Below are 11,851 nucleotides of genomic sequence, written 5' to 3'. Positions count from 1 at the left end.
AGGAGGAAGAGATTGAAGAGTATGCCATCACCAGAGTCAACATTGGCGATCGACCAGCAGGGTGCATTGTACAACTGGCCATGAGAGAGACAGCAAAACTGCCCATGTTCGCTCACCTGGAGGAGGAACGTAGGATCCTTGAAGAGGATGCCTATGTCGATGACATCCTGACTTCCCATAATGACTTACAAAAGCTGGACAAGGACACCAAAAGAGTTGAAGAGATCCTGAGGACAGGCGGATTCTTCCTCAAACCCTGGATCCGCTCAGGCCAAAGTGGGAGGCAGGAGATCGTACCAGGAGAACAAGGAGCGGTGTCAGGGACAGTACTTATTCTCCCAAACCAGATGAGGAAAGGAGACAATAAAGCCCTTGGAGTTGGATACCTTGTTGAAGAGGACAAACTGTACCTAATGACTTCAATCAATTTCTCAAAGAGGAAAAAGAAGATGAGTCGGACAAAATCTCCTTGAAGAAGAGGTGAGAGGGAAAACTCCAAACCCACTGACGAGAAGAGAACTGCTAAGCCAAGTAGCTAGCCTGTATGACCCAATAGGCCTCATCACACCTGCCAAACAAAAGGGCGCCATTCTTGTCAGAAAGGCGTTTCAAGAAGCTGGAGGCAAAACTCTGACCCGAAACACGTGGGACAAACCTCTGTCTGAACAATTGAGAGAAGAAGCCATCAAACTGTTTGAGGAGTACACACGTCTTAGCCAAATCACCTTCCACAGAAGCCTCACACCAGTCAACTGGATTGGTAAACCTTGGGGAATAACATTCTCTGACGGAAGTGAGAAGAGCTATGGAGCCGTAGTGTACTTCAGATGGGAAACCGAGCAAGGCATCCAAGTCAGGTTGGTTGAGTCCAAAGCAAAACTCACACCTTTGGACCAAAAGGGGGAGGCAGTGAAAGCTGAAATCTGCGGTGCTGTCTGCGCAGCACCACTTCGAAAGTACGTTGAAAAACACAGTCGTATAGAAATTGAACGATGGCTCCATCTGCTGGACAGTCAAACTGTGGTGGGAGCTATCCAGAGAGACAGTTATGGGTATCAATCTTTCTTCGCGAACAGAGTTGGAGAGATCCAGAAATCCACATCTGTCGAAGACTGGTGGTGGATCCCGGGAGGCCTGAACAGTGCTGACATCATAACAAGAGGGGCAGCCCCGGAAGACCTCCAAGAAGATTCCATGTGGCAAAATGGACCAGCGTTCCTGCGGCAACCCATGGAAGAGTGGCCACAGAAGTCAGCCAAAGAAATTGCAGCTTATGCCAAGGAAGGCATAAACAAACTTCAAAGGAAATATTTCTCTGCAGCACTGACCAGAGCGCAGGCCAAGAGAAACAAGAATGATGTACTTCCTGAAGTGGGAGTTCAGAAGGAAAGTCAGAGTGATGCACAGCAAAGCAGGCAAAATAACCCAGATGAACTTAAGACTAAGATCCGAAGACCACCAGCTGGCTCTGCGGTAACAAAACTGATTGACATCAGGAAATTCAGCAGCCTGACCAGGCTGATCCGAGTCATTGCCTGGGTTTGGAGAGCTGCAACGAAATGGAAAGAAGTGTTGACCAGGAATTCAGCCTCAGATAAACCAAAGTGGGAGGAAATTCTTTCAACAAACTGGAAGTCCAGAGGCAAACAAGCTGTACTCACTGTTGGGGAGTGTGAAGATGCACTAAGAGACCTGTTCCTTGCAGCTCAAGAAGGTATAACCTTTCAAGGCACCACTCTCAACAGACTCGCTGTTTACAGAGATGAAGAGACTGGGCTCGTGGTTTGTGGAGGGAGGTTCAAGATCTTTGATGAGGACGAGACTGCTGTACCAATTCTACCATATGAGGCATGGATATCCACTCTCCTAGCCCAAGAGGCTCATGATGCAAACCATGAAGAAATAGCAGGTACACTCCTCCGGATGAGGAAGAAAGCCTGGGTGATAAAAGGCCGGAAGCTGGCTAAAAAGAGAGTTGACAACTGTGTGGTGTGCAGAAAGGCTAGGGCCAGAAAGTGCCAACAGATCATGAGTGACCTTCCACCCGAGCGTATAACACCAGCCAGACCATTTGAGTATACAACAGTGGACTTATTTGGACCATATGAAGTCAAGGACGAGGTGAGAAAGAAAGTCAAGCTCAAGGTGTGGGGAATTGTCTTCTGCTGTATGGCATCCAGAGCTATACACACAGATGTTGTCAGTGACCAGTCAACTGAAGGCTTCTTACTGGCCTACCAAAGATTCACGGCACTGAGAGGGCATCCAAAGAAACTCTGGTCAGATCCTGGAAAGAACTTTGTGGGTGCCAGACCTGCCCTCAAAGAGCTCTACCACTTCCTGGATCAACAAATTACATCTGAGCTTGAAAATGAAGCTTCAAAGCATGGAACAGAGTGGAGCTGGAAGATCCACCCAGCAGACTCCCCTCACAGGAATGGTGCTGCAGAAGCAGCTGTTCGCACTGTGAAGCGGGCCTTGCACAATATGAGAGGCGAAGGACTCTTCACATGGAGTGAGTTTCAAACATTTATGTTCATGGCTGCTAACCTTGCCAATGAAAGGCCCATAGATGCCAGGACTCAGAGCCGGGAGGACTGCATAGAATACATCAGCCCTAATTCTCTTCTGCTTGGAAGGACTGGACCTAGCGGAGACTTAGGAAGCTTTGAGTTTGAAGACTACTCCTACAAACGGTTAAGAGTCATTCAAGCAGAAGTTAACTGGTTCTGGAGGAAGTTGAGTCAGTTGGCTGGACCTAACCTGTTTGTGAGGAGTAAGTGGCACACAAAGCAGCGAAACGTGGCCGTTGGAGACGTCGTCTGGCTTGCAGACCAGAATGCTTTGAGGAGTCAGTATAAGCTTGGTAGGGTCGTCAATGTCAACGCTGACAAGGAGGGCATTGTGAGAGATGCAAATATACGAACCTTCCCAAGTTATCCCATCTCAACTTTGAAGCATGTTTGTGGAGACAAAGCAAAGAAACGTTCAACCAAAATCCCTGCTACAATTCTTCACAGGGACGTCAGGCGATTGGTTGTGTTATTACCTGTAGAAGAGCAGAAGTAAAGCCATCGAAGATGGAGCCGATGTGACCTCCTTGGGTTCAAGAACCAGGAGATCAAGTGGGAGGTGTTGCGTCAAAAGACAGGTATTGATATTCAAGGCGTTCAGATTTTCAACTGATTTCAAAGATAAAACACCAGCAGGGGGCGAAAGAGTGTATGCATTGTGGAACCCATCATTAGCTTGTGTTTCCCTGGGGAACATATATACTGGTGCACCTTTGTGATAGCAGGTGGTGAAATGTTTGGTGGAAAAGCATTTCACTGGAAGTCCTTCACGGAAGAGGAGACTCATCCATACACATTCAGCTCATTTAGGATTCTGGAGACTCAACCGGTAGGCACATGGACATTGTTGTGTAAAATTGTTGCAACTTAGGTGTTTATTTGTGTTGAGAATTGAGACCAATTGTCTAATTTAGTATATAGTATAATTTAGATAATATGACTACATTGAGATTATGTATTTAATTTGAAATGACCTTACTTGAAGTAATGTATATTTATTTTTGTGTTTTGCCTTTAAAGGTTATCAACCTAATTAACTAATTATCAAGCTAACTAAAGAACTAATTAACTAACTAACTGACTAAAGAAATAAAAGAAGTTAGAAGAAAATTGAGTTGTCCCTTGCGTCCTTCAGTCCTTAAAGGCCTTTTTCAAGTTTGGGCAAAGGGCTGCAGTGTGAACCATACACAACTTGACAGACACTATAGGGTCCCTCCTCCCCTCAGACAGACAGTATAGGGTCCCTCCTCTCCTCAGATAGACACTATAGGGTCCCTCCTCCCCTCAGATAGACACAATAGGGTCCCTCCTCCCCTCAGATAGACACTACAGGGTCCCTCCTCCCTTCAGATAGACACTATAGGGTCCCTCCTCCCCTCAGACAGACACTATAGGGTCCCTCCTTCCCTCAGACACTGTAGGGTCCCTCCTCCCCTCAGATAGACACTATAGGGTCCCTCCTCCCCTCAGATAGACACTATAGGGTCCCTCCTCCCCTCAGGCACTATAGGGTCCCTCCTCGCCTTAGACACTATAGGGTCCCACCTCCCATTAGACACTATAGGGTCCCTCCTCCCTTCAGATAGACACTATAGGGTCCCTCCTCCCCTCAGATAGACACTATAGGGTCCCTCCTCCCCTCAGATAGACACTATAGGGTCCCTCCTCCCCTCAGATAGACACTATAGGGTCCCTCCTCCCCTCAGATAGACACTATAGGGTCCCTCCTCCCCTCAGATAGACACTATAGGGTCCCTCCTCCCCTCAGATAGACACTATAGGGTCCCTCCTCCCCTCAGACACTATAGGGTCCCTCCTCCCCTCAGACACTATAGGGTCCCTCCTCCCCTCAGATAGACACTATAGGGTCCCTCCTCCCTTCAGATAGACACTATAGGGTCCCTCCTCCCCTCAGACAGACACTATAGGGTCCCTCCTCCCCTTAGACAGACAATATAGGGTCCCTATTCCCCTCAGACACTATAGGGTCCCTCCTCCCTCAGATAGACACTATAGGGTCCCTCCTCCCCTTAGACAGACACTATAGGGTCCCTCCTCCCCTCAGATAGACACTATAGGGTCCCTCCTCCCCTCAGACAGACAATATAGGGTCCCTCCTCCCCTCAGATAGACACTATAGGGTCCCTCCTCCCCTCAGATAGACACTATAGGGTCCCTCCTCCCCTCAGACACTATAGGGTTCCTCCTCCCCTCAGATAGACACTATAGGGTCCCTCCTCCCCTTAGACAGACACTATAGGGTCCCTCCTCCCCTTAGACAGACAATATAGGGTCCCTACTCCCCTCAGACACTATAGGGTCCCTCCTCCCCTCAGATAGACACTATAGGGTCCCTCCTCCCCTCAGATAGACAATATAGGGTCCCTCCTCCCCTCAGATAGACACTATAGGGTCCCTCCTCCCCTCAGATAGACACTATAGGGTCCCTCCTCCCCTCAGATAGACACTATAGGGTCCCTCCTCCCCTCAGACAGACACTATAGGGTCCCTCCTCCCCTCAGATAGACACTATAGGGTCCCTCCTCCCCTCAGATAGACACTACAGGGTCCCTCCTCCCCTCAGACACTATAGGGTCCCTCCTCCACTCAGATAGACACTATAGGGTCCCTCCTCCCCTCAGACAGACACTATAGGGTCCCTCCTCCCCTCAGATAGACACTATAGGGTCCCTCCTCCCCTCAGACAGACAATATAGGGTCCCTCCTCCCCTCAGATAGACACTATAGGGTCCCTCCTCCCCTCAGACACTATAGGGTCCCTCCTCCCATCAGATAGACACTATAGGGTCCCTCCTCCCCTCAGACACTATAGGGTCCCTCCTCCCCTCAGATAGACACTATAGGGTCCCTCCTCCCCTCAGACAGACACTATAGGGTCCCTCCTCCACTCAGATAGACACTATAGGGTCCCTCCTCCCCTCAGACAGACAGTATAGGGTCCCTCCTCCCCTCAGATAGACAGTATAGGGTCCCTCCTCCCCTCAGATAGACACTATAGGGTCCATCCTCCACTCAGATAGACACTATAGGGTCCCTCCTCCCCTCAGGCAGACAATATAGGGTCCCTCCTCCCCTCAGATAGACACTATAGGGTCCCTCCTCCCCTCAGGCACTATAGGGTCCCTCCTCCCCTCAGGCACTTTAGGGTCCCTCCTCCCCTCAGACAGACACTATAGGGTTCCTACTCCCCTCAGACACTATAGGGTCCCTCCTCCCCTCAGATAGACACTATAGGGTCCCTCCTCCCCTCAGATAGACACTATAGGGTCCCTCCTCCCCTTTGACAGACACTATAGTGTCCCTCCTCCCCTTAGACAGACAATATAGGGTCCCTCCTCCCCTCAGACACTATAGGGTCCCTCATCCCCTCAGACAGACACTATAGGGTCCCTCCTCCCCTCAGATAGACAATATAGGGTCCCTCCTCCCCTCAGATAGACACTATAGGGTCCCTCCTCCCCTCAGATAGACACTATAGGGTCCCTCCTCCCCTCAGACAGACACTATAGGGTCCCTCCTCCCCTCAGACAGACACTATAGGGTCCCTCCTCCCCTCAGACACTATAGGGTCCCTCCTCCCCTCAGACACTAGAGGGTCCCTCCTCCCCTCAGATAGACAATATAGGGTCCCTCCTCCCCTCAGACACAATAGGGTCCCTCCTCCCCTCAGATAGACACTATAGGGTCCCTCCTCCCCTCAGATAGACACTATAGGGTCCCTCCTCCCCTCAGATAGACACTATAGGGTCCCTCCTCCCCTCAGATAGACACTATAGGGTCCCTCCTCCCCTCAGACAGACACTATAGGGTCCCTCCTTCCCTCAGACACTGTAGGGTCCCTCCTCCCCTCAGATAGACACTATAGGGTCCCTCCTCCCCTCAGGCACTATAGGGTCCCTCCTCCCCTTAGACAGTATAGGGTCCCTCCTCCCCTCAGACAGACACTATAGGGTCCCTCCTCCCCTCAGATAGACACTATAGGGCCCCTCCTCCCCTCAGATAGACACTATAGGGTCCCTCCTCCCCTCAGACAGACACTATAGGGCCCCTCCTCCACTCAGATAGACTATAGGGTCCCTCCTCCCCTCAGACAGACAGTATAGGGTCCCTCCTCCCCTCAGATAGACACTATAGGGCCCCTCCTCCTCTCAGATAGACACTATAGGGTCCCTCCTCCCCTCAGATAGACACTATCGGGTGCCTCCTCCCCTCAGACAGACACTATAGGGTCCCTCCTCCCCTCAGATAGACACTATAGGGTCCCTCCTCCCCTCAGACAGACACTATAGGGCCCCTCCTCCCCTCAGACAGACACTATAGGGCCCCTCCTCCCCTCAGACAGACACTATAGGGTCCCTCCTCCCCTCAGATAGACAATATAGGGTCCCTCCTCCCCTCAGATAGACACTATAGGGTCCCTCCTCCCCTCAGATAGACACTATAGGGTCCCTCCTCCCCTCAGATAGACACTATAGGGTCCCTCCTCCCCTCAGATAGACACTATAGGGTCCCTCCTCCCCTTAGACAGACACTATAGGGTCCCTCCTCCCCTTAGACAGACAATATAGGGTCCCTACTCCCCTCAGACACTATAGGGTCCCTCCTCCCCTCAGATAGACACTATAGGATCCCTCCTCCCCTCAGATAGACACTATAGGATCCTTCCTCCCCTCAGATAGACACTATAGGGTCCCTCCTCCCCTCAGATAGACACTATAGGGTCCCTCCTCCCCTCAGACACTATAGGGTCCCTCCTCCCCTCAGACACTATAGGGTCCCTCCTCCCATCAGATAGACACTATAGGGTCCCTCCTCCCATCAGATAGACACTATAGGGTCCCTCCTCCCCTCAGATAGACACTATAGGGTCCCTCCTCCCCTCAGATAGACACTATAGGGTCCCTCCTCCCCTCAGATAGACACTATAGGGTCCCTCCTCCCCTCAGATAGACACTATAGGGTCACTCCTCCCCTCAGACAGACACTATAGGGTCACTCCTCCCCTCAGACACTATAGGGTCCCTCCTCCCCTCAGACAGACAGTATAGGGTCCCTCCTCCCCTCAGATAGACACTATAGGGTCCCTCCTCCCCTCAGATAGACACTATAGGGTCCCTCCTCCCTTCAGATAGACACTATAGAGTCCCTCCTCCCCTCAGATAGACACTATAGGGTCCTTCTTCCCCTCAGATAGACACTATAGGGTCCCTCCTCCCCTCAGACAGACACTATAGGGTCCCTCCTCCCCTCAGATAGACACTATAGGGTCCCTCCTCCCCTCAGATAGACACTATAGGGTCCCTCCACCCCTCAGCCACTATAGGGTCCCTCCTCCCCTCAGATAGACACCATAGGGTCCCTCCTCCCCTCAGATAGACACTATAGGGTCCCTCCTCCCCTCAAATAGACACTATAGGGTCCCTCCTCCCCTCAGATAGACACTATAGGGTAACTCCTCCCCTCAGATAGACACTATAGGGTCCCTCCTCCCCTCAGATAGACAGTATAGGGTCCCTCCTCCCCTCAGACAGACACTATAGGGTCCCTCCTCCCCTCAGATAGACACTATAGGGTCCCTCCTCCCCTCAGACACTATAGGGTCCCTCCTCCCCTCAGATAGACACTATAGGGTCCCTCCTCCCCTAGACACTATAGGGTCCCTCCTCCCTTCAGATAACACTATAGTTTCCCTCCTCCCCTCAGATAGACACTATAGGGTCCCTCCTCCCCTCAGATAGACATATAGGGTCCCTCCTCCACTCAGATAGACACTATAGGGTCCCTCCTCCCTCAGATAGAACTATAGGGTCCCTCCTCCACTCAGATAGACACTATAGGGTCCCTCCTCCCCTCAGATAGACACTATAGGGTCCCTCCTCCACTCAGATAGACAACTATAGGGTCCCCTCCTCCCTCAGATAGACACTATAGGGTCCCTCCTCCCCTCAGATAGACACTATAGGGTCCCTCCACCACTCAGATAGACACTATAGGGTCCCTCCTCCCCTCAGACAGACACTATAGGGTCCCTCCTGCCCTCAGACAGACAATATAGGGTCCCTCCTCCCCTCAGATAGACACTATAGGGTCCCTCCTCCCTCAGACACTATAGGGTCCCTCCTCCCCTCAGATAGACACTATAGGGTCCCTCCTCCCCTCAGATAGACACTATAGGGTCCCTCCCTTCCCTCAGACACTGTAGGGTCCCTCCTCCCCTCAGATAGACACTATAGGGTCCCTCCTCCCCCTCAGATAGACACTATAGGGTCCCCTCCTCCCCTCAGACAGACACTATAGAGTCCCTCCTCCACTCAGATAGACACTATAGGGTCCCTCCTCCCCTCAGACAGACAGTATAGGGTCCCTCCTCCCCTCAGATAGACACTATAGGGTCCCTCCTCCCACTCAGATAGACACTATAGGGTCCCTCCTCCCCTCAGATAGACACTATAGGGTCCCTCCTCCCCTTAGACAGACACTATAGGGTCCCTCCTCCCCTTAGACAGACAATATAGGGTCCCTCCTCCCCTCAGACACTATAGGGTCCCTCATCCCCTCAGATAGACACTATAGGGTCCCTCCTCCCCTCAGATAGACACTATAGGGTAACTCCTCCCCTCAGATAGACACTATAGGGTCCCTCCTCCCCTCAGATAGACACTATAGGGTCCCTCCTCCCCTCAGACAGACACTATAGGGTCCCCTCCTCCCCTCAGACAGACACTATAGGGTCCCTCCTCCCCTCAGACAGACACTATAGGGTCCCTCCTCCCCTCAGACAGACGCTATAGGGTCCCTCCTCCCCTCAGACACTATAGGGTCCCTCCTCCCCTCAGATAGACACTATAGGGTCCCTCCTCCCTTCAGATAGACACTATAGGGTCCCTCCTCCCCTCAGATAGACACTATAGGGTCCCTCCTCCCCTCAGATAGACACTATAGGGTCCCTCCTCCCCCTCAGATAGACACTATAGGGTCCCTCCTCCACTCAGATAGACACTATAGGGTCCCTCCTCCACTCAGATAGACACTATAGGGTCCCTCCTCCCCTCAGATAGACACTATAGGGTCCCTCCTCCCCTCAGATAGACACTATAGGGTCCCTCCACCACTCAGATAGACACTATAGGGTCCCTCCTCCCCTCAGCTAGACACTATAGGGTCCCTCCTGCCCTCAGAGAGACAATATAGGGTCCCTCCTGCCCTCAGATAGACACTATAGGGTCCCTCCTCCCCTCAGACAGACTCTATAGGGTCCCTCCTCCCCTCAGATAGACACTATAGGGTCCCTCCTCCCCTCAGATAGACACTATAGGTCCCTCCTTCCCTCAGACACTGTAGGGTCCCTCCTCCCCTCAGATAGACACTATAGGGTCCCTCCTCCCCTCAGACAGACACTATAGGGTCCCTCCTACCCTCAGACAGACACTATAGAGTCCCTCCTCCACTCAGATAGACACTATAGGGTCCCTCCTCCACTCAGATAGACACTATAGGGTCCCTCCTCCCCTCAGATAGACACTATAGGGTCCCTCCTCCCCTTAGACAGACACTATAGGGTCCCTCCTCCCCTTAGACAGACAATATAGGGTCCCTCCTCCCCTCAGACACTATAGGGTCCCTCCTCCCCTCAGATAGACACTATAGGGTCCCTCCTCCCCTCAGATAGACAATAAAGGGTCCCTCCCCTCCCCTCAGATAGACACTATAGGGTCCCTCCTCCCCTCAGATAGACACTATAGGGTCCCTCCTCCCCTCAGACAGACAGTATAGGGTCCCTCCTCCCCTCAGGCACTATAGGGTCCATCCTCCCCTCAGACACTATAGGGTCCCTCCTCCCCTCAGACAGACAGTATAGGGTCCCTCCTCCCCTCAGATAGACACTATAGGGTCCCTCCTCCCCTCAGATAGACACTATAGGGTCCCTCCTCCCCTCAGATAGACACTATAGGGTCCCTCCTCCCTTCAGATAGACACTATAGGGTCCCTCCTCCCCTCAGATAGACACTATAGGGTCCCTCCTCCCCTCAGACAGACAGTATAGGGTCCCTCCTCCCCTCAGACAGACACTATAGAGTCCCTCCTCCCCTCAGATAGACACTATAGGGTCCCTCCTCCCCTCAGATAGACACTATAGGGTCCCTCCACCCCTCAGCCACTATAGGGTCCCTCCTCCCCTCAGATAGACACTATAGGGTCCCTCCTCCCCTCAGCCACTATAGGGTCCCTCCTCCCCTCAGATAGACACTATAGGTTCCCTCCTCCCCTCAGGCACTGTAGGGTCCCTCCTCCCCTCAGACACTATAGGGTCCCTCCTCCCCTCAGACAGACACTATAGGGTCCCACCTCCCCTCAGACACTATAGGGTCCCTCCTCCCCTCAGATAGACACTATAGGGTCCCTCCTCCCCTCAGATAGACACTATAGGGTCCCTCCTCCCTCAGATAGACACTATAGGGTCCCTCCTCCCCTCAGATAGACACTATAGGGTCCCTCCTCCCCTTAGACAGACACTATAGGGTCCCTCCTCCCCTTAGACAGACACTATAGGGTCCCTCCTCCCCTTAGACAGACACTATAGGGTCCCTCCTCCCCTCAGACACTATAGGGTCCCTCCTCCCCTCAGATAGACACTATAGGGTCCCTCCTCCCCTCAGATAGACACTATAGGGCCCCTCCTCCCCTCAGATAGACACTATAGGGTCCCTCCTCCCCTCAGATAGACACTATAGGGTCCCTCCTCCCTCAGGCAGACAATATAGGGTCCCTCCTCCCCTCAGATAGACACTATAGGGTCCCTCCTCCCCTCACACAGACACTGTAGAGTCCCTCCTCCACTCAGATAGACACTATAGGGTCCCTCCTCCCCTCAGACAGACAGTATAGGGTCCCTCCTCCCCTCAGACAGACAGTATAGGGTCCCTCCTCCCCTCAGATAGACACTATAGGGCCCCTCCTCCCCTCAGATAGACACTATAGGGTCCCTCCTCCCCTCAGATAGACACTATAGGGTCCCTCCTCCCCTCAGGCAGACAATATAGGGTCCCTCCTCCCCTCAGATAGACACTATAGGGTCCCTCCTCCCCTCAGGCACTATAGGGTCCCTCCTCCCCTAGGACGCTATAGGGTCCCTCCTCCCTTCAGACAGACAGCATAGGGTCCCTCCTCCCCTCAGATAGACACTATAGGGTCCCTCCTCCCCTCAGACACTATAGGGTCCCTCCTCACTCAGATAGACCCTACAGGGGCCCTCCTCC

The 11,851-nt window shown here is 52.5% G+C and overlaps 1 protein-coding gene across 1 annotated transcript in view; it reads left to right on the top strand.

Annotated features, from left to right (window-relative positions):
- Window positions 1–956: 956 nt before the first annotated feature.
- The window catches only part of LOC115156369 (uncharacterized), a 29,009-nt gene continuing 18,114 nt past the window's right edge, over window positions 957–11,851 (top strand). The window contains exons 1-2 of the mRNA XM_029703845.1: window positions 957–1,281; window positions 1,372–2,904. Of these exons, the coding sequence (XP_029559705.1) occupies window positions 1,195–1,281; window positions 1,372–2,904 (1,620 nt within the window). The 5' untranslated portion in view covers window positions 957–1,194. The remainder of the gene's footprint in view (window positions 1,282–1,371; window positions 2,905–11,851) is intronic.

The sequence above is a fragment of the Salmo trutta genome, chromosome 20 (assembly GCF_901001165.1).
Source record: "Salmo trutta chromosome 20, fSalTru1.1, whole genome shotgun sequence".
Taxonomy (NCBI): Eukaryota; Metazoa; Chordata; class Actinopteri; order Salmoniformes; family Salmonidae; genus Salmo; species Salmo trutta.
Note: the sequence above shows the minus strand (reverse complement) of the source record. Positions and strands in the feature narration are given on the sequence as shown.